The 25,985-nt window shown below is 45.2% G+C and overlaps 2 protein-coding genes across 8 annotated transcripts in view; both read left to right on the top strand.

Moving 5' to 3' along the window:
• cpamd8 (C3 and PZP like alpha-2-macroglobulin domain containing 8) overlaps nt 1-950 on the top strand; it is a 78,686-nt gene extending 77,736 nt beyond the window's left edge. Inside the window, 1 exon segment of the mRNA XM_052037784.1 lies at nt 164-950. Within this exon segment, the coding sequence (XP_051893744.1) occupies nt 164 (1 nt within the window). The 3' untranslated portion in view covers nt 165-950.
• Nucleotides 951-7,668: 6,718 nt separating this feature from the next.
• LOC127582429 (unconventional myosin-IXb) overlaps nt 7,669-25,985 on the top strand; it is a 78,491-nt gene continuing 60,174 nt past the window's right edge. For 6 of the 7 annotated variants that reach the window (XM_052037672.1, XM_052037674.1, XM_052037670.1 and 3 more), the window contains exon 1: nt 7,670-8,005. The gene's annotated coding sequence lies outside the window, so the exon portion shown is untranslated. Of the gene's footprint in view, nt 8,006-25,985 lie in introns of all 7 variants that reach the window. The other variant, XM_052037673.1, reaches the window with a different exon arrangement.

Below are 25,985 nucleotides of genomic sequence, written 5' to 3'. Positions count from 1 at the left end.
GCCCATATCATTTCCAGTTGATTGGCCGTGTGTGTGTGTGTGTGTGTGTGTGTGTGTGTGTGTGTCTGTCTGTACTACATCTTTGTGTGTGAGTGCACACAAATGTGTGCTGAGTGTGAATCCTGACATTCTGATAAACTACATTCTGTTTCCTCCCTAACAGAAGATGGATTCTCAGCCATGGGAAGAGGATGAGTCAAAGAACATGGATGTTCTAACCTGTACATGTGTGTTTATATGTTACAAGGACCAAGCACTGTTGCTGAAGACAGCACAATATATCCACACCCAACTATTACATAGACTAGGCGTATCTATCCTTTAGTATTGTGTTATAACCACACAGGCACGTTAGTGGAAGCTGGTATTTATATTTTGTAATTATGTGTTCTGATCTTCACTTCTATGATATTTATATTTGTTTTTAGTTAAAGCTTCTTTTATGGCTCTGCCTTCTAGAGCTGGGTCAAAGGTTACTGGTCAACTTCCTAACTTTCATTATTTAATTTTTTTTATTATTTACAATTTCTGTCCTTCCTGAACCCTCGAACTGGTCAGTTAAACAAGTTGAGTGTAGAGGGGAAGGGATTAGCGGGGATTCCCCATTCCTCAACTCTTCATCTCGCTTCTTGCCTCCTTCCCAATTCCTTTATCCCTGGATCCATTCAGGAGTCATGTCCAGGCTGGAAGAGACTGGTTGTTGATTCCCCCCATGACCTCCCTAATTTACAGCCGCCCTGAACTCTAACCCATCCTTCAATGTATTAAAGCCATTCACCCCCAGAAACTGCCCCATCTCACTTCCAAATGGTGGCTCCGTCCCATCTCCCTGTTCTGGATACTGTGGCCTACCTCAGAATGGGACTGTGAGGTGATACACTGTGGTGTCCCTAGCTACCTGTGGGGGTTGGGAGGATTGGTAGCCAGCGGACAAGATGTGGTGAGGTGAGGTGCAGGTGGTAAGTCAGACATTCCAAAAATAAAAGTGTCAACCTTTCGAAATTGATATTGTTTATTCTGACTCTTAATTTATGGTATGTATCACATCATTACTCACCTTGAGTCTGCCACAAACACACTTACTCGAGAGCACGACGGGACTTTTAGGAATTGGAAGATCCCATTTGCCTCCCAGAAACCATTTTCCCTTTTAATTAGATTACAACCAACCTCTATTTCTTCTCCTGTTTGACCCCAACCTTCTGCACTTTTATTCGATGATGAACCATAAAGTGATAGAACCCTGGAAGAGGGCACAGCCCTTGTTCCTGTGCCAGCTCTTTGAAATGATTTCCCAGTTAGACCCACTTCCTTGCTCTTTTTGCACGACCATGCGGATTTTTCCCCTTTGTATTTATCCGATCTCATATTGGAAGTTCCTGTTGAATTGGCTTCCACCACCCTTTCAGGCATCAAGTTCCTGATCACAACTTTGGTTAGAAACATTCTCTTCTCTCTGCTATTTATTTTCCACCTTAGATTTGTGTCCCTCTGGTTACAGACCTTCCTTACACTGGAAACAGTTTATTTACTCTTGTGGAAATCTCTCTTGGTGTTTTCTGCCCCGAGGAGAACCCCAGATTCCCAGACTCTTCACAGAACTGATATCCCTCATCCCTGCGACCACTCAAGTAGATCTCTCACCGATTTTCCCCCTCCCCTGACCTTGATAACCTCCTGAAGTGTGGGGTCCTGAAATGGACACCATACTTCAGCTAGACCTGAACCAATGATTTATAAAGGTTCTGCATAATCTCCTTACTTTTCATTCTTTATCCCGCTGTTAATAAAACACAGGGTCCTGTTACTTTGATTTAAGTGGAGCAAAAGGATATCGAACTAGAAGCACAAAAATCATGAAAAGTAGGGCACAGTTTAGGAAGGCCATATAAGCAAATCAGAATGGATTCAAGAGAGGCAAAGGACTGCAGATGCTGGAACCTAGATGATATTAAGGGAGCCACACTTGGAGCACCGAATACAGTAGATATTAATATCATCTACCGCATTTGGTGCTCCAAGTGTTGCCTCCTCTACATTGGTGAGACCAAATGCAGACTAGGTGACTGTTCTGCAGAACACCTGCGCTCTGTCTATAACTGCGATCTGCATCTCCCCGTTGCCAGTCACTTCAACTCCCCCTCCCACTCCATCACAGATATGTCAGTCCTCGGCCTCCTTCACTGCCAGGACAATTCCAAGCGCAAACTGGAGGAACAGCACCCCATTTTCTGTCCTGGAACCTTGCAGCCTAACAGCATGAACATCAAATTCTCCCACTTTAAATAATCCCCACACCCCTTCCCCAAAACAACCCCCCCATCCCCACCATGCTTCTTCTTCCCTTTCCTAGCCTCTTTTTTTCTACCTTTTTTTTCCTTTCTCTCCTGACCTTTGACCCCCCCCCCACCGGTGGATCTGCTCTCCCCTCCTCCCCCGCACCTGCCTATCACTATCTCTTACCTGCATCTACTTATCGCCACCTTGTGCCCAGCCTGCCTCCCCTCTTTTGCCCACCTATCACTGCTCTGCTTTTCCCTCCTATATATTGGGCTTCCCCTTTTCCTATCTTCAGTCTTGAAGAAGGGTCCTGACCCAAAACATTGACCGCCTGCTTTTCTCCACGGATGCTGCCTGGACTGCTGAGTTCCTCCAGCTTCATCGTGTTTTTCATCAGAATGGATTCATTTGTAAAGGATGAAATTGAAAAGTGCAGAAATTACATTAAACTTGTAATCTATGGTTAGGTTACATTAGGAGCACCGTAAACAATTTGTTCACTATTATTTATAGCGAGAAAGGAGAGGGTGTAAAAACAGGTCACAAGGATGAACCAGAATAGCAGAGTTGCAATTATCAGGAAAGAATTGAGGCTGGCAGAGGGGTGAGGGTGACTCAGACAGAGGTGAGTTGTTTAGGTGGAGGAGATGGTGCTTCTATTTGTGTGGAAGAGCAAAAATTAGAAATCATTGGTATTGATAAGTTCTTGTTAAATTTCATTGAGAATTCAGGACATTTCCTGCCCCAGAGAATGGGAAGAACATGGACCTCACTCCCACAGGGAGCAAGTGAGGTAAACATCACAGATGGATTTAAAGGAAATTGGATAAATACACAGAGAGAAAGGATTAGAAGAGTGTACAGGAAGGATATAAAGATAAAGTGAAATGAAGAGAGACAGAGGAAACCCATGTGGGGTAAAAATGCCAGAACAGACCAGCTGGGCTGAATGGCCTCCTGTACTGTACATTCAATGTAACAAGGACATTTGGTGTCCATCTCTAAATGCTCTTGAGAAGCTGAGCCATCTTTTTGAGCCACAGCGGTCTCTATGGTGAAGGTATCCCTACAAGTACCAAGCTGTTTTGTTGTGCTACTTCAAAGGATAGCTGAGAGTCAACACCATTGCTGTGAGTCTGGAGTTACATATAGCCAGACCAGGTAAGGACGTCAGGTTTCTTTCCCTAAAAGACTGGATGGGTTTATACAACAAGCTAATAATTCTGTACAAAAGATTTTTTTTTATTCTTAATCAACTGAATTTAAATTCCCCAGCTGCTGTGGTAAGATTTGAACTTGTGTCTGTGCATCATTACTCCAGACCTCTCTGGCTTGCTGCAATAACCATGGTCTCCAATCCAATGTTCCCCTTAGGATTGTCTCATTTAGTTTCTCCTCATTCTGCCCGCTGAAATGGATCACTTCACACTTCTGTGCATTAAATTTTATCTGCCACGGTTTATCCCATTCCACTGTCCTGTTCTCCTGAACTCTGCAGGCATCCTTCTCAATATTTATGACATTTCCAACTATTGTATCATCTACAAATTGTGAAATCTATTTACCAAATCCAGGTCATCGATGGGTACCAAAGGAGCAGTGGTCCCAGTATCAACTCCTGTGGAACACCTATGTATAACTTCACCCCACCACCACTCTGTTCTCTCCCCATAACTAGTTCTGCAAGCACACAACTACTGCCCCTCTAAATATGGCATATCATTCCATTTACTGACAAGGGTTATGTTGTATCAGTACAACATCAATTTTTCTTTCACACCCCAGAGCCCTGTGTGATGCAGCTATATGGGATGAACCCAGCACTGTTTCTGTCCCAGGCACCATTGAGTCTTTGTGGCGAAGTCTGGGCTGTACTGAGATCAGGCAGAATGGGCTGATGTATTTGCCTCCTAACCTACAACGGTCTATTAGGGTAATTGGGAGAGTCTCTTCTGTTGGCTGCTCAGCCATACCTCACCAACACTGGGGATGAAGATTGCAAGATACCAACCTGCTGACATGGATTGTCTGAAATAGATGCACTCACAGAGGCATCTCACAAAACGCCAGGGTAAACCTCTCCAAGAGGACAGTGAGCAGAGGTGACCTGTTAGTTCACAGAATCACCAGTGAGCTCCACCCTGAACAGACGTGAGCACAGGCTTCTCATGCACTTCGCCGGATGCAGACATTCTCTGAGGTACAAGTTCCATCATCTCCTCAGGACACTGACCAGTGCATGAATTAAGAGCCCAAGGCATTGGAGGAAGTATGTTGGCAGGGTTTGAAAACTGGCTGTCACATAGAAAACAAAGGGTTGGAATAAATAGATCCTTTTCATGCTGGAGGGATGTAACTAGTGGACTACCCCAGCTCTTGGCCCTCAATTGTTTATTATTTACATTAATGACCTGCAAGAGGAAACAAAATGTAAGGTTTCCAAGTTTCCCGATGATATGAAAATGGGTGGAAGGGCCTGTTGTGATGAGGACGTTGTGATTCTGCAAGGGGGATATAGATAGATAGAGTGAATGGGCAAAAAGCTGGCAAATGGAGTGTTATGTGGGGAAGTGTGAGGTCATGCACCGGTAGAGGATTCACAAGATGGGTTGTAATCTAAATGGAGAGAGACTAGAAGTACAGAGGGATCTCGGTGTTCTAGTGCATGAGTCACAAATAAAGCAGGGAGGTCAATCAGGTAGTTAAGGAGGCAAATGACATTTCTAGCCTTTGTTATAAAGGGATTGGAGTTTAAGAATAGGGAGGTTTTGTTACAGATGTACAGGGTGTTGGTCAGACCTCACCTAACGTACTGCACACAGTTTTGCTCCCCTCACCTAATAAAAATGATATAGTAATGTGGAGGCAGTCCAAAGGAAATTCACCAGGCCAATTCCTGGGATGAGAGGGTTGTCCTACCAACAGAGGCTAAACAGTTTGGGTCTGTATTCTTTGGAGTTTAGAGAAATGAGAAGTCACCTTATTCAAACGTATAAAATCCTAAGGGGCCTTGACAGGTCAGATGGTGGGGTGTGTTCACCAGAGAGAGAGTTCCGAACAAGGGGACGTACTGTAGCTACAAGATAAGGAGCCAACCATTTAAAACAAAGGCACGTAGAAATTTCTTCTCTTGAGAGGCCGGTGAATCTCTGGAAATCTCTGCCCCTGAGGGTGGTGGAGGCTGGAACATTAGATATATTTAAGGTGAAGATAAATAAGTAAAAGACTGAGGAATAAAGGGGTACGGAGAACTGGAATAGAAGAGGAGTTGGGGCTGGCATAGATCAGCCGTGGTCATATTGAAAGGAGGGGCAGGCTTGAGGGACCCGGTGGCCCACTCCTGCTCCGAATTCCCTTGTGTTCTCGTTCCCTCCTCCCCAGGATTTTGACTGTCACCGGGAAACTGCTTCCTGTCATCTGTCCAGCTGCTGACACTCAATGGGAGAGTCCGCCCACGCGAAGGTGCTGATGTCACCTCATTACACGCCCTGACTGGTCGGTTCTGGGGAATATTTTGTTGCAATTCTGACATGAATAGGATTGTTAGAAAAAAATATCAGATCTGGATTATAAATGGATAGTCCATGACCATACACCAGTGCGCTTGACAGTGAGCATTGGGAAAGTGGAACGAGAGGTCTTGGTGGGGGAGAAGGTGATTGAGGTCACAGTCTCCGATGGTCTCTGAATAGTGATGTATTGGATCATATCTACATTACAACAGAGGAGATACTGGCAGTCTTAAGGTGCATTAAGGTGGATAAATCCCTGAGGTCTGATCAAGGGTATCCTTGAACATTGTGGGAAGTGAGGGAAGAAATTGCAAGGCCCCTGGCAGATACATTTGCATCATCTTTAGCCACAGGTGAGGTATCAGAAGACTGAAGGGTGGCTAATGTTGTGCCTTTATGTAAGAAAGGATGTAAGGACAAGCCAGGGAACTACAAGCCGGTGAGGCTAACATCAGTGGTGGGAAAGTTATCAGAGGGGATTCTAAAGGACAGGATCTACCAGCATTTGGAAAGGCAAGGACTGATTAGAGATAATCAGCGTGGGAAATCGTGTCTCACAAATTTGATTGAGTTTTTTGATGAGGTAAGAAAATAGATTGATGAGGTCAGGGGGGTAGACATTGTCTGCAGGGACTTCAACAAGGCCTTTGATTAGATCACATGGGATCCAGGGTGAACTAGCCAATTGGATACAGAATCGTCCTGGTGATTGGAGACAAAGGGTGATTGTATTTTCCCAGGGTAAGGGAGTCTAAAACTAGAGGACATAGATTTAAGGTGAGAGGGGAAAAATTTAAAAGCGACCCGAAGGGAAACTTTTTCAGACGGAGGGTGGTGGGTATGTGGAATGAGCTGTGAGAGGCGGATAAAATTACAATGCTAATAAGATATTTAGACTGGTTTTGGGCCAAACGCAGGTAAATGGGACTAGCTTGGATAGACAACTTTGTCAACGTGGATGAGTTGGACTGAAGGGCCTGTTTCTGTGCTGTATAACTCTATGAGTCAATTTAACAAATACTTATTGCAGGCTCAGTGGCAGCTCTCTGAGTCACCCCATAGTGAAATGCAAAACAAAAATCCCGTAGCACGATTTGAGGGGCAGTGTCGTACGAACGCCACACTGTCGTTGGGATGTTGTTGAGGGCGCGCTGCTTTGTCGGAGGGAGAGGACCGAGTGTGTGCCACACTGCCAGAAGGAATAGTAAGTACTAAGGGAGACCCACACTGTCGTTGGCAGAGTATCGAGGAAGCGCTGTACAACCGGACACGGTTTGCTGAGGGAGCGCTGCACTGCCGTCGGGATAGGGTTGCTCTGTCGGAGGGAGAGTTCTGAGGGGGGTCACACTGGGTGCTGTATTTCAAGGGAGTCGTTGAAAGTGACGATGTACGCGCCCTCTCAGACAATGGTAAAAGATCCCACAATGTTCTTTTGGGGAAGTTATTCTGCTCACTGTTTATCCCCCAGCAACATTGTTAATGGGAATCAAGATCATTCGGCGCAGGCTCGAAGGACCAGATGCTTCTCTTTCTCGTGAACATATGTCTGTGAGATGATACTATTCCCCTTTTTGCAGACTTCCCGTTTTGCAGTCCTGGCTACACTTCAAAAGTATTTATTTAACTCTTAAACAAAATCCTGAGGCGCGCAAAAGAGGAAATGCGATTCTCTTTCTATAAAACTTGGCGCATTCTCATCCCACGTGACTGAAATCCAAAGCATTCCCCAGATGCAAAGTGCCGCCTGACAAGGTCGAGTAACTAGACCTCGTTGCTTGAGGAAGAGGTCCCGTTATCGCAGCAGTCATCGATACCTCCAAACAAGGGAGAGACGGGGTGAAGATTCAGTGTACGGCCATCAGAAGGCGCTACTGGAGCTGCCCAGCCATCGGAAACCGGCAGCGAAAGAAAGAAAGAAGCCGAGCCAGCACAGGAAAACGGGTTAGCCTTGAGTTGAGTTTGGTCGTTGCAGCCGGAAGCCGCGAGTGAGTGAGACTGGGAGGGCTCGAACTGGACTGAGGGGCACCGGGAGGCGTCGGACTGATCAGTTTCACACGGTAGCAGCGATCTGGAGTGAAACCGACGCCCGGGCCGCGGGATGTCTGAGATTCAAACGGGCTGAGACGGGCCGAGCGGCTTTCGCAAGGCGGGCTGGAGTGGAGCGCCTGGACCTGGAGTCCGGTGCCGGGCTGAAGGAACCATCAGTGGGGCCGGTGAGCGATTCCGCTTTGGCTACAATGTTGCACTTTTGTTGCGAGTTTTCCGCCTGGTTTCCGGCAACAGTCACAATGTATCCGTGTTCGAATTCCAGCTTTCGGAGAGCCCGGGGACTCCGCGGGGTCTTAGAGCCAGTCGGTGACTGACTATCAAGGACTCGGGGAGCCATTTATCGGCTCCCTGCATTGACGAAGAGTCCGGGCCGCTTCCGACCACAGGGCGTTGCAGATGTGAAAATGATTTCAAGTGTATCCTCTCTGCACAGAGCTCGGCCACGGGGTTCCCAACAAATAAACTGTGCCCAGGGATTCGGAAAACTAATCAAGTTTTGACTTTTCACCCGTGGGGATATGTATGTGGGGAGGAAGCAGTGTGTTCGTTCTTATCCCTATCTTTTAGGGACATTTCCCTCTCGCCAAAAGGGATTGGAAGCCGACTAAAATCCAAGTGAAATTTTAAAAATATTTTTGACGACACCCCGGAGTTTCCTGTTTCTCTGAGCGATAATCCCTTATCAAGTACTCACTTCACTCCCTCCCATCTCCTCCTCCCTCCCATGCGCTCCCTTTCTCCTTTCCCTATCCCTTCCCCACCTCCCTCTCGCCACTTGCCCCCATTTGCCCTCCCTCTGTGCCCATTCGCTCGTGCCCGCCTCCTTCCCCTCCTCCGAGCACCTTTCCCCTACCCCCCACACGCACCCCTTCCCTTCCCTCCCTCCCTTCCTATGAAATTCATCCACGTTCTTTCCACTGCCCTGTCCATAACCTAACCAATTTCCCAACCCTGTCATCGTTCCTTCCTCCCCTCCCCTCCCCTCCCCAGGAGTGCCCTGGGTGGGATTGAACATAGCACAGGAACAGGCCATTCAACCCACGATATCTGTGCCAAACGCGATGCCAACTTAAACTAAATCTCCTCTGCCTGCACATGATCCATATCCCTTCATCCCCTGCATGTTCATGTCTAACAGACTCTTAAATGCCACTATTGTATCTGCTTCCACCATGGCCACCGCAGGCAATTCCAGGCACCCACCACTCTCTGTGTAATAAAAACTTTTGTCGCACACATCTCCTTTAAACGTTCCCCTCTCACCTTAAATGCATGTCCTCTGGTATTTGACATTTCTACCCTGGGAAAAGCTTCCACCTACCCTCTCTCTGTCTTTCATAATTTTATAAACTTTTATCAGGTCTCCCCTCAGCCTCTGATGCCCCAGAGAAAACAATTCAAGTTTGTCAAACCTTTTTGTAGCTCGTATCCTCTAATCGAGGCAGTATCCTGGTAAACCTCTTCTGCACCCTTTCCAAAGCCTCCACATCCTTCCTGTACTGGGGCGACCAGAGTTGCACACAATACTCCAAATGTGACCGAACCAAAGTTTTATATAGCTGCGGTGTGACTTCCTTGCTCTTATACTAAATGCCCTGACTAATGAAGGCAAGCATGCCATATGCCTTCTTTACCACCTTATCTACTTGCCTGGCCACTTTCAGTGAGCTCTGGACTTGGACTCCAAGATCCAACTGTACGTCAATGCTGTTAAGAGACCTGCTATTAACCTCCCAAAGTGCAACACCTCACACTTTCTTGGATTAGACTCCATCTGCCATTTCTCCGCCCATATCAGTAACTGATCTGTATTTTGCTGCATCCTTTGACAGCCCTCTACACTGTCCACAACTCCTCCAATCTTTGTGTTGTCTGCAAACTTACTAACCAACCCGTCTACATTTTCTTCCAAGTCACTTATGCATATCACAAACAGAGGCCCCATTACCAATCCCTGTGGAACAACACTGGTCATAGACCTCTAGCTGAAATAACCTTCCACCACAACCCATTGGGCAAGCCAATTCTGAATCCAAACTACCAAGTCACCATGGATCCCATGCATCTTAATCTTCTGGATCAGCCTACCATGAGGGTCCTTGTCAAATGCCGTACTAAAGTCCATGTAGACAACATCCACTGCCCTACCCTCATTATTCACCTTTGTCACCTCCTCAAAAAAACTCAATGGGTCATTAGCATTGTGTTTCTTAGACAGAACTGTGGCTGAATTTGTGTAACGTCTTTCATCTTGTGCTTTGGTGTCCCGTAGTAGTTCTGAGACAAGGTTTCTCTAACTATCAGTCAGTATTCAGGTAAAATTATACACATCAAGGTCAAATGCTAATTCAACAAGTGACCAGTAGGTGTGTTTCTGTGGCATGTTGATCAGGAACCTGGAAGAATTTCCCACTCTTTTCATAATGCTCAGGTCAATGTATCCATCTTGTGAAATGTAGATGCAACCTTGATCTGACATCTCAACAGAATAGAATCTCAGCTGTACACCACTACCTCGGTGCTGTCATTGCTAATCATATGTTGAATCTATTACAATAGCCAAGTAAGGAATGTTCTATATTTCCCCACATCACTTTTGTTTAGCTTGGCTTAACTACCTTATGTTGCCTCTTTGATCTTTAGCAACACTTGATTATTGTGTTTAACACTTACTGAAATTGACTGACTAATTGCTTTCCAGTTTCATTTTGTGTGGAAATGACATCAATATTTAACTGATGAAGGTTTTTTCACCTGAAATATTAACTCTGTTTTCCCCTCCACAAACACTGACTGACCTGCTGAATGTTTCTGGCACTTCCTAGTGTTATTTTAGTATTTATCTAATTATTTTAATCTATTGTCTTCTGTGTCTTTTTTGAAAACTATCTGACTGCACATTGCTGTAATGTCCCAATATTCTTTTAGAAATCTCTCTTTAATCAATGCTTAGATTTAAAAATCCCCACTGTTGTGCTTTAGTCCCCTAATAGTTTTGCTCTTCTCAGTCTTGGTGATCTTCTGCAGGTTTGCACCACTCTGGTCTCCGTTCTGCCTCTCTGGCAAGTGGGCGGCGTGGACAAGTTGGGCCATAGGGCCTGTTTCCTTGCTGTCTAGCCCTATGGTGCCATATTTTCATGGGTTGTTGAGGTGGCAAGAAGATGACAGATGGAGTATAATGTGAAAAAATCTGAAGTTATTCACTTTGGTAGGAAGAACAGAAATAGAAGATTTTGTTAATTGCTGAAAACTAAGCTGTTCAGAGGAATGGTCAGTGTAGCTTCACTGAGTTAGTGCACAGCAAGCAATGAAGGAGGCAGGTAGTATGGTGACCTTTTACTTTGAGAAAGTTGGGGTATATTCAAGATTGAGAGAGATTCTTTTAAATGGTGGAGCAGGCTCAATGAGTCTTCTCCTAGTCCAGTTTTCCTGTGGAAAATAATGTTGGGATAGAAGATGGTGTGGAGCCAGGATTCCAAGAGAGACGAGGATGCGAGTGCCTTGGACAGATAATGGGAATTTGGAGGGAGAAGTGAGAGGAAATTTCTAATGTCAAGGAAGGATAGAATATAGTGAAGTTGGATGTTATTGATGAGGATGCATCACCTCTTAGATTGTGTGTGCTTTTGAAGAGTTAATGGGAGCGCACTTCAGGGTACAGTACATTGAGAGACAGGGTTGGAGGGTCCTGCACAGGTTAAACAGACACACAAGTAGTGGAGCTGGTGGGTCTCTTTCAGATGAGGCATTCAGTTCCCTGTTAGGGTGGTCTTGTCATTATTGAGAGTTAGAGTTTGTAGAACTGTGGGCATTAAAGGGGAAGTAGTTCCTTGGAGGTTTCAGAAGACTGTCAAGCTTCAAGCATATAGATGGGATCACCAGCACTGGAGCAGGTTATTGACATGGGGGAGAGAGAGAGCACCAAGACTGACATTGGAATCATGTAGCACAGGAGAAGGCCAGTTGGACCATTTTGCCTGTGGTGGATCTTTGAAAAAAAACAATCCCAAACTTTCCCCAAAACCATTCGATTGCCTCCACTGCACTTTCAAGTAGCACATTCCAGATCACAACTCGCTGCATAAAACAATTCACTATCTCCTATCTCGTATGCTTATCATCTGTGCCCAATGGTTAATGTTCCTCCTGCCACTGCAAACAGTTTCTCCTTATTTATTCTGCCAAAATCAACCCCTTTTTCTCCTTCTAACATTCTCCAAGGAGATCAGTCTAACTTCTCCAACTTTTCCACATTACTGATGAGTAATCCTGAGCTCCTTCCAGTTATTCTCCTTTCCAAGCCTTTGACATTCCTTTCTATAATGGAAAAGGATTCTGGGCAGGGGCCTTGTACAGTTTGGGCAAGTTCCAATTTCCTTGTGGGTTGACTGATGCAGTAATGTCAAGAGTACTGCCCTGAATTGCGCCTCAGTGGCTGGATTATAAGGATGTAACTTTGCTGCCACCTTAAGTTGAACCACGAGACCTAGATCGGCATTCCAGTACCATGCTGAGGGAGCACTGCATTGTTGAAGGTGCTATCTTTCTGATAAGAGATTAAACTAAGGCACCATCTGTCCTCTCAGGTGGAAGTAACAGGATCAACTGAAGAGGAGTAGAGGTGTTCCAACCAAGGTCAACGTTCAACCAATACCATTCATACTATCAGGTCAATCTGCAATCTTACTGTGTGTGGATTAGATACTGCCTGGCAATACCGACTACACATCAAAAATATTCTCTGCGCTGTAAAGTGTCCTGAGGTAGGGAAGGGCACTATAGAAATGCAAGTCTCATTTTAAACCTATCATTAGTGTACAGAAGGAGGCTATACACCTATTTGAGTCCATGCTGGCTCCCAGTAGATCTATCCCTTCAGTCCCATAACCCTGCGAAGTATTCCTCCTCAAGTCCCTGTCCAGTCCCCTATTGAAAGCCCTGAGTGACCCTGTTTCCACCTCACTTACAGCCAGAGTTCCAAATTGTAGCTGCCCTTTATATTCTCTAAAATATATAGTTTTCCTTGCATCTCCCTCATGTGTTTCTTTTTGCTAAATTTTAAAACCATGTCCTCTGGTTCTTGAGCCGATCCTGAATGAGAACCACTTCCTTCTGTTTCCCTTGTCTAAGCCAGCCCTGATCCTGTCCACCTCTTTCGAACCTCCTGTCAACTTTCTTTGCTCCATGGAGAACAACCCCAAATTCTCCAATCAAATCTTGTAGCTGAAACCATTCATGATAATGTTTATATCACTTCCTCTAGAACCTTTAGATTAGATAAAAGAATTGTACAGTGTTCCGTGTGTGTCCCTAAGCATCATTTTATCACAATTTTAGAATGTATTTCTTACTGTTTAATGAGGATTCTTTGATGAAAGCACGGTAGGCAGGGTACGTGATTAGGGCAGGCATGGTAGTGTAGTGGTTAGTGTACCGCTTTACAGCACCGGCGACCCGGGTTCAAATCCGGCTGCTGTCTGTAAGGAGTTTGTACGTTCTCCCCGTGTCTGTGTGGGTTTCCTCCGGGTGCTCCGGTTTCCTCCCACATTCCAAAGACATACAGGCTAGGAAGTTGTTGGCATGTTAATGTTGGCACCGGAAGCATGGTGACACTTGTGGGCTGCCCCCAGAACACTCTACGCAAAAAGATGTATTTCACTGTATGTTTCAATGTACATGTGACTAATAAAGGTATCTTACCTATAAAAGTCTTATGGAAACCTTCAGTGAATGTGGACTCATCCACAGATCCTTGCCCTGAGCTCACTCCTTTCCAGCTCTCCCTTTTAACAACAGTTACTTCAGGACATGTTGTTAACTCTAGGTGTGACCCGGCTTCTCTGAGCTGTTAAGTGACACCAAACTGTTCAGTGCCTGCACTGTAATAAAACTTCTCAAGGTGTTTCATGTGGGAGGGAGTAACAAAAGGAGAAAAGACTAAAAGAAATGTTTTCTGGGCAGGCGTGATGTGAAGAAGAAAGGGAGTGATGATTCATTTCAGCAGCTACAGTTAACTAGTAGAGAAGAGGAACATGGCTGATTGTATTTCAGACTGACCATGTGAAAAATCAACAGCTACTTAACAGACACAGAATGAAAGATAGGATAGGATTGAAGGAGGATGTTGTGACGTATCAGGTAAAAGGGCTGAGTTAGGCATGAAATATTCTAAGCAGAACCGCCTTCTGGTATCTTCTGCATTTTGGCTAGTAAAGCATAGCACTGTGTATGGCTTTTTTTTTAGCCTCTACCTTGACCTGTCCTGCTACTTTTAAGTAATGCTACAAAGTCCTGCTAGGAGTGAACATCACCAAAAACCACACAGACACCACAGCCAAGAAAGCTCACTGGCGCCTCTGCTTCCTCAGGAGGCTAAAGAAATTTGGTATGTCCCCTTTGATACTCACCAACTTTTATCAATGCACCATAGAAAGCATCCTATCTGGATGCATCATGGCTTGGTATGGCAACTGCCCTGCCCAGGACCGCATGAAACTGCAGAGAGTTGTGGATGCAGCTCAGCACATCACAGAAACCAGCCTCCCCTCCATGGACTCTGTGTATACCTCTTGCTGCCTTGGTGAAGCAGCCAGTATAATCAAAGGCCCCACCCACCCAGGTCATTCTCTCTTCTCCCCTCTTCCATCAGGCAGAAGATACAGGAGCCTAAGGGCACATACCACCAGGCTTAAGGACAGCTTCTATCCCACTTTTAAAAGACTATTGAACAGTTCCTTTATATGATGAGATGGACTCTTGACCTCACAATCCACTTCATTATGACCTTGCACCTTATTGTCTACCTGCACTGCACTTCCTCTGTAGCTCTGTAGCTGTGACACTTTATTTTGTATTCTGTTATTGTTTCTACCCTGTAGTACCTCAATGCACTGTGTAATGAATTGATCTGTATGAATGGTATGCAAGACAAGTTTTTCACTGTACCTCGGTACAAGTGACAATAATAAACCAATACCTCAATCCCCTCCCATTTATTGTACATTCCCTTGTCTTGTTACACCTACTCAATACATTTCTTTCGATACCAGTTGCCACTTTTCAGCCCAAATGACCAGACCATCTACGTCAGCTTCCATAAGACATAGGAGCAGAATTAGGCCATTCGGCCCATCAAGTCTGCTCTGCCATTCGATCATGGCTGATTTATTTTTCCCCCTCCACCCCATTCTCCTGCCTTCTCCCTGTAATCTTTGACACCCTTGCTAATCAAGAACCTATCAATATCCCCAATGACTTGGCCTCCACAGCCATCTGTGGCAATAAATTCCACAGATTCACCACCCTCTGGCCAAAAAAATTCCCCCTCATCTCTGTTCTAAAGGGATGTCCTTCTATTCTAGTCCTAGACTCTCCCATTACTGGAAACATCCGCTCCACGTCCACTCTATCCAGGTCTTTCAACGTTCTGTAGGTTTCAGTGAGATTTTCCACACCCCCCCCCCCCCCCAATCCTTCCAAACTGCATCGAGTACAGGCCCAGAACCATCAAACACTCCTCATACATTAACTGTTACATTCCCAGGATCATTCTTGTAAACCTCCTCTGGAACCTCTCCAAAGCCAGCACATCCATCCTTCGATATGGGGCCCAAAACTGCTCTCAATACTCCAAATGTGGTCTGACCAATGCCTTATGAAGCCTTAACTTTACATCCTTGCTTTTATATTCTAGTCCTTTTGAAATGAATGGTAACATTGCTAACATCCTCCCTGTTGTAGACCCTCAGCCAATTTTTGTATCATCTGCAAACTACCTTATCATATTTTAATCTAAATCATTATCATATATTACAGAGAACTGTGGAAGCTGATAAAAACACTCATCAATCGTATCCTTTGCTTCCAGCCATTTAGCTAAATTTGGGGAGGGAATCTAATCTCGCAGGTGGATGAATCCCAAAGCAGTAATGTCTGTCAGCACCAGAATTTGCATATCCCCAGGTGCTCGTGGTTAGAGATTTAAACCGCACCCTTAGTCTCTCGTCTCCTCCAATCCCACAGCCCTCCAAGGTTTTGGTACAACTTCTACTCCAGTCTTTTTGCAAATCCCTGAATTTAAGTGTTTCACCATTGATGGCTGTGTCTTCATCTGCCAAGGTCCCAAGCTCAAACATTCCCTCTAATGAAGATGTCTGTAGTGATTTCACCTACTTTAAGGTTCTCCTCGAAAGCTACCTCTTTGACCAAACTTTGGGTGTCCGAATATCTCCACCCTCTGATACTGGAGCAGACCCCACACGTCTGAGCTCTCAGCTTCAAACTACATCCATTTATTTTCTCCTCTGCAGCCTATCTACTGTTGTCTCTATACTTGACCATTCTGATGATCTTCTGATAGGAACCTTTCTATCCACCCTCCATTAAATCGAATGTCCAAAATACTGCAGCCAGTATCCCATCTAAAAAGTCCTGGTTATCCATCAGCCTGGAGCTCATTGGCCTGCACAGGGTTTCAGTTATGTAACACGTTGCTGTTATAATTCCCATTCTTATTTTCAAACTCTCCTTGGTCTCACTCCCCTCCTTATAATGCCCTGATCTCTGCTTCCTCTAATCCTGATTTGATTTTGCCCTTTTCTTTTGTTATTGCTTGACCCTGGCAGCCTTGCCTTCAGCTGGTCGGGCACTGGCACAGCCTGATTTGCCAGGCATGTCCCGCACCCTGCATGTCTACTATAGAGGGTTGTGTTCCCCCACTAACTGCCCTCATTTCATAGCTTTTATCTTCCTTTGCTCAGATTCTCCAGCTGTTCCCATTAACAAGGGACCTAATTTCCAAATTATCATGGCAAACTTGGTTTCACCTTATCACAGATATTCCCTTTGTCCAATCCATCTGCTCGGTCTCCTCCCCAACCTCTGCAATTTAAAACCAACTTGCTTTCTCTCTTTTCCATTTCTGTCGAAGGATCTTTGACCTGTAACGTTAACTTTTTTTTCTTTCCAATGCTGCCTGAGTGTTTCCAGCATTTTCAGTTTTCTCAGGTTTCCAGTATCTGCAGTTTCTTAGCTGCCCAGGAGCTGCTCTGGAACTTTTCTGCTTCTTCACCTCTAAGATGCTTCCTAAAACCTACCTCTTTGCCTAATCTTTTGGTTATCTGTCCTAATATATCCATAAGTGAATCCACATTATATCCACATCCTCCGCCCTTCAACGGGAATTCTGTGATTCCAGCTCTCACTGCTCCCCCTCTGTGGTTTCTGCTGCTTTCTGCTCTATTGCCTGCCAGCTCCTGCCTCACCCCTCCCTTTCATCTCTCTATACTTGCTATCTCCCCTCTTCACTCTTAATCCGGATGTAGGGTTTCGACTCAAAACGTCGACTATTCCTTAGTCTCCACAGAAGCTGCTTGACCTCCAGTAGTTTGTTTTTTGCTCCAGATTCCAGCATCTGCAGTCTCTTGTGTCTCCAATGTTTGTCAATGTTCCTGTAGATTCTTTGGAGATGTTTTGCAATGTTAAAGATGTTACAGAAGTACACATAACGAGTACCTGCATGTCTGGGAGGTAGTGCTCGTAAACCAGTTGTTACATGCAGGAGTGAAGTAGTGTTGGAATAGCCCTAAGCTGGGTCTCCCATGGCTGTGTATGGGGGCGTTCTTGACATAGACTCATTCTATTACACTTTTTCCCACTTGGGGTTTCATTCCCAGTATGGCGGAAGTGCATCCGAAACGTGATGTTTGGAGCTGTGTATGTTAGCTGTTGGCTGCGGTTAGAGAGAAGTGTGCTGCTGGATCTGAGCCATGAGATTCAGCTTCTCGTGTATTTTAGTTGTTGGCCTGGTTCTGAAGCTTCTGTCAGCTTGCTGGGACTTGAATGTGTTTGGAAGCATTCCCCGAGGGAACTGGGAGCCATTTGTTTGGGATGGGGGAAATGGTTGAGTAATGTTTACAGGGAAAATCTACTTCCTGAAGTTAATGAGTGAGCTCTCCCAAAGGAATGATTGGATTTGGATTGGAACTAGGTTCCAAAGTCCGTAGATTCACTGCTGAGAGAAGGGTGTCTGGTTTTGTTGCTCTATTCTTGCCATGCAGTGCCACACTTCCGTTTCTCCTCAATGGATTGACGCTGTTCTTACCCACTAACTTGTGGTACTTGACAGGACTAAGACTGGGTGCAATGCTGCCTGCCACTCGCAGCAACATGTGGGGATTGGTCAGCAGGAGTGACTGAATGAAACCCACCAATAACATTCCCCAGTGTTTTACAGCTGCAGACGTGCACCCTCCCCCCCCCCCATACTGTACACCATTGTTATACAGGGCAAGACCTGTACCCCATTGTTCATTGACAGACCTTCACACCCTCTACAGTACCCAGTAGTAAACAGAGATAGACTTGTACCCATCAGTAACAGTGTTATCAGTGTTATAATATGACAGACACGTACTCGCCAATACTGTTCCCTCGTGTTATACAGTGACAAGCCTGTACCATTTGCATTGTACTCCAGTGTTTATATGATGACCAACCTGTACCCAACAGTATTTTACCCATGCTATACAGTGCCAGACCTGTAACCACTAGTATTTACCCTTGTAATTTACAGTTTAACTAAGCCTGGAAGCTGCATTTTTATAGTAATGTCATATTCCAGTGTAAAAACCTGACGATAAAATCAGTGGACAATCCAGATTGGTCTCTGAACCAGCATGAGGAGATTTCTAGTGTGAGTGTATCCTGAATTTGGTTTTCTGTAAAGCCCCTTTCAATTACTCTGCAGGGGGTTTTGGAGAATGAGGAAATATGTTTAGATCATAAAAATTTTCTCACACATTTTGTGGGAATCCCATTGCCAAAAATTGGCCTATCTAATGTTGCCTCATTTTTGGTTACTTGGAGAGTGATCAGACTGTGCCCGAGATTCATACAATTAAAATATGTTCAGGGAAATAACCTATGCTTTTGAAAGCTATTTATTGCCCCATGTCTTTTCCACAGGAGGTCACTTGGTGCAGTGTCCAGACCTGCCTGGTTAGTCCAGGTGTCCTCCTGGATGCTAATATGGCCTCAATCACAGCCGCAGGCAGTTTTAGTCCATCCAACCCCTCCTGTGGCTCTCAGGTTTATGAGACCTGGACATGAATTATGTGGCATTCTGCAGATTGGGGAATCAGATGTCTAGATAAGTGTTGACTGCTTTGTTCTGAAAGTAACCTGGTGTTATTTAAAACGCTGGAGGTTGTGCTAGTTCCTCCAATTACTCCCGTTTCTTTGTCTCTGTTGAGGTCCAGGGTTGTATGACAATCAGACTCTTTCATTTCAGCTGATTGGTGTCAAATGACCCTGCAGTGGTTATGAATGGAGCAGAGGCGGGTGATTAGGCTACACTGGCAGGAATTGCGTTGTCTTGAGACTCTCAACAGAGAGCTACACATGCCCAGCTACCAAACACTATTTAAAGAATTTCTTGCAGTCTATTTATAAATGGGAGCTCAGTGCAGTTGTGAAAGGAAGGCAGCATCTTCTCTGCTGGGGCAGTGGGCAGTGTCTGCATTTTCCGGCCAACGGCATTCTTCTCTCCTGGTCAGAATGCCGTGGGCTTGGGTTTCCTTCCAAACACCCAAGCCGGCATTTTAGTTCCAGTCCTGAGGGAATGGATGGAGCGGCAGTAGCTGAGGGAGCATCATCAGCGGGACTTCAGTATTTCAGAAATTGTGCTGATATGAAGATCACAAGGAGGTAGTTGTAGAAAAAGCAATGTAAAACATGTTCTTGCATTGTCCTGACCAACATTTCATCACTGCTGAAGTACTCAGTGGTGGATTTTCTGCTTAAATTTCTGGAATGGTGCTTGAACCCACAACCTCCTGACTCTGAGGCATGATATTACCCATTGCGTCATAGTTGACAATAAGACTGGTTCGGGCACCTCCCATTGCTGGTCTATCTGAGCGAGATCAGCTGATTGAAGTCTAGAAACTGTCTCACTGATGCATTGGGCGGTCTGAAGATCCAGTGAGGTAAAATCAGGTCAGTTGTTGTCATGTGACAGGAAGTGTGGCTAATGCAGGAACATGTCTTGGTGGTTTTTGAATTGAAAAAGAGCTCTATACTGAATATGTGTTGAAGCACATCCTCTCTGGCTGAGAATCTATGTTCATTTGTATTCTTCTGTAGAACAAAGCAGTATCTGAGTGAGAGGCGGGGTTAGTCAGCTTGGTGATGCGAATTAAAGCACCCAGTGGAATCAATTTTGTGAGCATAACCTGTTGTGTACAATGGAGATGAGTTGTGAAAATGGGAACCAGTAGTCAACCTCACTTGACGGTGTACATGGGGCATCTAAACCAAATATCCCTTTGGTTTGAAGAGGCAATAAGCCTGGGAATAATTGACCAGAGTGCATGCATTGGCCCAGTTTCCATTTTTAAAATTGTGCATCCTGTCATTTGTAGATAATTGTGTATCCTGTCATTTATAGATTACCATTAATTTCACATGAACACAATTATTTTGGGAGCCTGTTACGTTAACTTATCACGCCATAATTATACCTTCCACTCAGTGGAGGCTATAATGGGCTGTATCCATTATAAATATGGATGTGGTGAAGAGAGGGTGGCAAGAGCTGGGGTGAGCATTGGATGGAACTGACTGATGTAGGGTTTAACCTTTTAGGGAGGGCCTTTCCAGTGGCAACACTTGGAGGTTGGTCACAGTGAAGTGAGGATTTACTTGCACCGAGACAGTGCTGGGATCGTTGTACTCATTGGGGATAGGGGGATGGGGTGAAGGAGCAAGGGGAACCCCTCAGTTTATTGTTTTCTATGGTCAGGCAGCATGAGTCATAGAGTCATATAGCATGGAAACAGGCCCTTTGGCCCAACTCGTTCATGCCGACCAAGATGTCTATGTGAGCTAGTCCCATCTGCCTGTGTTTGGCCCATATCCCTCTAAACCTTTTCTATCTAGTACAGTGTCTTCAATTTGTGGTCATTGTTGATGGGGGTGGTGGAAATAGGAACTGGGGAAGCTGTTGAAGTGAAGCTGAACTTCCTGATTTGTGGTTGGGGGGAGCTGCAGCTCTGAGATGCAAAGGGATCTGGATGTCCTGGTGTGTGATCTGCAAGAATGTGTGGGTACAGCAAGTAATTAGGGAAGGTAATAATGTTATCATTTGTTGCTATGGGAAGGGAGGTTGTGCTTCAGTTATATAGGATTTGTTGAGACCAGCTCTGGAGTGTTGTATTGGTCTCATTTTAGGAAGAACGTCAAAACCTTGATAGCAATTCAGAGCAGATTTACTGGACTGGAATGTATGGGTTGCCTTATGAGGAATGGTTTTTCAAATTGGTCTTGAAGATCAGAAGAGTGAGCGGTGACTTTGATTGAAACGTGTAAAATCCCAAGGTGGCGTGACAGTGTGAAGAGGATATTTCTTCTGTGGGAGAATCTAGAAGTCGGAACTCGGTGCTTATCAATAAGGGGTCATTCATTTAAGGCAGAGATGAGGGTAAATTGTTTCTCCCGGATGGTCATGAGTTTTTGGGGTGCTCTTCCTCAAAGGGCGTTGGAAGCAGAGTCATTCAATATTTTTTAAGCCAGAGGTGGATGGATTCTTGATAAGTAAGAGGGAGAAAGTTTGCCAGGAGTATATGGGATTGTGGAATTGAGATTACAATCACATCAACTGTGAAATTTGTGGTGGAGCAGGCCAAGTAGCCTACTCTGTCTAATTCATATATCTGTTCCTATGTGTGAAAGTGAGTTAATCTCACTGTTGAGCTCCCACTTGTCAGCAGTGAAGAGATTGGTAGGAAGCCATTCTGACTGATCTGTGACCCAACTCCATTTACCCCTGAGCATCAAATTCCCAAGTACTTTTGGTTGCAAAAAGATCTATCAACTTCAGGTTTAAAATTAGCAAAAAGACTCCGAGTCAATTTCTGTTCATGATAGAGAGTTGGAAGTTCTGCCACTGTCCTGAGTACAGATGTGTCTCTGAACTATTCTTCCGAAAGGCCTGGGGCTAATTTTCAGGGCATGCCCTTTAGCCTCAAGGGTAGGACTGTGGACTCTCTGCATTGGGGAGTGGGTTGGGGTGTAGTATTTGGCAGCAATGTTGTGGTACATAAAACATCCTCTGCAAAACTTGAATGTGATGTTTTTTGACTATTTCTTTACTTTCCACTCCTTTGTTCCACCCCCTCCCCTCCCATACCCCCAGCCTTATCAAAATATTTCTGGCAAAATGTAAAAAAAATTAAAACTTTCAAAATCCAACTTTGTTTTAGTTTGTCAGAAAATCAGAAATTGGAACAGATATTGCAAGAAGCCGAAGAAATGTAGTCCATTTGTATAGTTAGGCTAACAATACGGATTCTTAAATTAGGCACACTCACACACTCTGAAATCAACAGTTATTACTCAGGGTCCCAGTTCTGGGCAGATGTATGCTGGTCAGATCCTAGGTTAATGAGGGAGGCTTGTAGTGAGAACTCGAGTGACAGTATTAAGAGACCTGCAAATCAAGTTCAGTGGGTCAATTTAATTGTGTTATTGAGTCTAACACAATCTATTGAGAATATATCTTGGGACATTAGAAATTTCATTTACATTGGAAATAAATAGCACATGGAAAGAGTTTCAGAAAGCATAGCAGTATGTGAGAAACTGGTGGACACAATGTGGAGTGATCTTACACAGGCAGATCCCACGTGGGCAGAGTAGTTTAGAGCAGGAAAATGCTGACATAAAAAGATATAAATTAATAAAAGTGAGCAGTTGTTACTACCAGGTGAGTGCACAATAGCAAGCTTTTTCATATACAGGCAGTCCCCAGGCTACAACAGGGTTCTGTTGCTGAGAATTGACCCAAACTGTTTGTATGTCAGAAATGAACAAAATCTGTGTGGGAGAGGTTCACAGAAACAGCTGTGACGGGAGAGTGAGCAGGCGTGGGAAGAGTGGCCACCAGCTGGCCTCACTGACTGAGTGAGTGAGTCTGCTCAGCGTTCTCAGCTCGACCCAGCCCCCAATTGTTGTGGCTTGCAGGGGGATAGGGAGAGAAGGCGCATGGAAGTGCCTCATTCCCACCCAGCAGAAGATGCCTGCAGCTCCATGGAAGCCGGCGAATCCATCTCCATCCATCCCGCCGGTCTCCCAAATGCTCATTCATATGTACGGGGTGTCCATAAGTCGGGTGTTTGTAAACCGGGAAGGACCTGTAGGTAGTTTCCTATTTAGTTGAAGTTTGTACTGGTGAGTTGCCTTCTCCTGATGCTTGGAGTGTGTGTAAGCCGCACAGGTATTGCCTGAAACATCACAGCAGATCTACTTGAATTTCACCCCTGCTACTATAGTTGTGAGCAGGCTATTCTATCCTGGGCAGTTGTTAGGAGAAGTACAATCAAGCTCATTCAAGTCTCTTCCTGATGCCCACTGATTGTGGGCATGTGGATGACAACAGAGGTGGGAGCTCTGTCTCTGTGAGCTCTATCTACAGGTATAGTGCAATAATGATAAAAGAGAAAAAATAAGTTAGCTGAATCATTGAAGTTTCACTGTCACGTGGTCTGTGAAGTAAGACTGAGATGTCAGTGCTTTGTGTGATGGGAGGGTAACATTGCAGCTTGGGGTATTTACTGCAACAACTTCCATTATCTGATTGTAGATGACAGTGAGGTGTGGTTGCGTACTGAACTAAATGGGACTGATCCCTTATCTCCATCTCCAGATACCAATTAGTGGAATATAGACAATAAACAAGTTGGGGTGGAAGGATGTGTGCCTATGTGTTGACACTTGGGACACCTTGGTGGGAAGAACGGACAGCAAGGAGCAGAACGTCAGTTCGAATGTGAGTCACAAGCTGGGGAGGCTGTAGTGGTTGATAGAGGCAGCCCTGACTGGAAAATCAGAGAGTTCCTGCGTGGAAGGGTTTGAATGAACAGGTTAGAAGGAGATTTCCTCTGTATCCAACTCATTTTTTCCCCTTTATCTCCTGGCCCCAATTATTTATGCTTTCCTTTAGCTTTTGTTCTAAAGTAACTTTCTTAAGAGTAACAAAAGTTAAATTTAAATGTCCTTTGCATGTGGGATGCCTTCCAGTGAGTAGTCACACAAATCCACACAGTTGGTGCAATCTCTCACATTTCATATAAGTACATAGTAAGCAGAAACGTCTCGGCTGCAGAAATTACTGACGACCTGGGAGTCCAGGAACTTGTCGAATAGAACATCTCTGTGCAACACTCTCCATCCAGGTCCCCAAACCAAAGGGGGTAACTGCTGTAGAGATAGGCTCCACTGGGGGCACCCCTCTTCACCAGAAAGCAGAACAGACTGTCACGGAACATGCACACAGCAAACAAGGGTGTGGAAGTTGAGAATGTGCAGGAATAGCCTGTACAGGAAAGTACCTTGAGCAGTATGGAAAAGGTAGGGAGGGGATTTCCAAGAGATGCCCTGAGTTGTGTGTGACTGGCTGTGTAGAGGGTTTCAGAGCCTGGGTCTGATGAGCAGCAGCTGCCAGTGGGCATCAGCTTGAGCAGGATCTCCTGTTGAGCCCCTTTTGACCCTCAGAGTGACGATGTCTCCAGAGGCTTCGGTTAAGATCCTTGTTGTCGTACGGCTTGCTTCTCCATCATCTGAACTTCCTCCGAATGCTGACATTCAGAGTCCTTTCCCCTGCAGCATCATGGCACTCTGACTAAAAGCAAACATGTCCCAAATTCAGAAAACATCCCTGTAAAAGATAGGCATCTCTTTCTGAGGGGTGGGACTATTGTTAGTTAATGGGAGCTATATGTCATCTGGAAGAAATCCTTCACCAGACAACACCATATGGGAGGAAGCTGTACGTGCAGGTGTCTATCTTGGGGACAAAAGGTCTATTGCAACCTGGCTTATGATACACTCCAGCAACTGATTATCTCGTCGATTGAGATATTCGGAGCTTTGGTAGAGACCCAGAGTTTCCTCTTGGCACAAAAGAAGTCAACGAGCTTCTTCTGGATCAAAACCAAAGTGATCAACTAATATTTGCATCATCGCCTGGCTTTATGACCAGTGCTCAGCCCCTGTGGGAAAGTACTTGGAACAGTCTTGCTCAGCACCCTGGCCAATGGGTGACTTTTGGCATCAACTCCTGCGGGCTGGGTTTGGGTAAACTCCCAGACAGGAAATCTGTGGTCTCCATCTGAAGTTCTCACCAGCTCTGACAGGGAGTCCCATGTGTCACTGAACTACCAGCAGTTCAGGACAATCGGATCTCCCAAATGATCCTTGTAAAAAAAAAAATACTGTGCATCACCTGCAAGTCAACACAATCTGTGACCTTGAGCATCACATCACTGGCACAAACCGAGAGGGGTAACCTCTGAGTTCAGCCCGCATGGAGCCAAACCTGTCAATCTCCTCCAAAGAGGACAATGGAATGGCGCGATGCAGATGGAATGTAAATGGCTGGACGTGGGGGATCCATGATGTATGCTCCCTCAAAGCAAAGGGATGCATTAAGGATGCAGTAACTTTAACAGACATTCTGAGGCAATGTACAGAGGTTGGACCTGGGCCACATGATGTGGCTCGAGTCCAAGTGTGTGCAGTGTCCCAGAGAGGTATTCACAATTCACCCTATTAAATGGCTTCTCCTGGTCAAGGGATAGAAAGATGACTAACAAATCTGCCCTCTGGGAATAACAGATCAAACCCAGGACAAGGCAGATATTGTATTAAATGAACTGTATGGGGCCATGTACTGTATAGGGCTGGTTAGAGTGAGCCAACACAGTTCCCAGGCAGGTGACTATGGCCTGGGCAGACTTTTTGTAATTGGTGCCGAGGGAGACTTGGTGCCAATTTTTATAAAAGGGAGAAATCTTCCCCTTTTTGGCAGCAGGATAATGACTGCCCTGTGCCGCAAGAAGGGCATCTCGCTGATTACCAGGCTTTCCCTGAGGAACAAAAACAAAATACTCGAAGTACCCAGCTAGTCAGACAGGTATCTGTGGAGAAAAAAACAGTAAATGTTTCTGGTCAGTGACCATCAGGACAGGAAAAGTGAAAAATCAAGCATGTTTTAAATTGGCAAGAGGAGGAGGGGGTGGAGAGAGCAAAGGGAATTCGTGGGAGAGTCTAGGATCCGAGGGCACAGTCTCAGTATAAAGGGACGTC

Source organism: Pristis pectinata, chromosome 24 (genome assembly GCF_009764475.1).
Source record: "Pristis pectinata isolate sPriPec2 chromosome 24, sPriPec2.1.pri, whole genome shotgun sequence".
Lineage (NCBI taxonomy): Eukaryota > Metazoa > Chordata > Chondrichthyes > Rhinopristiformes > Pristidae > Pristis > Pristis pectinata.
Note: the sequence above shows the minus strand (reverse complement) of the source record. Positions and strands in the feature narration are given on the sequence as shown.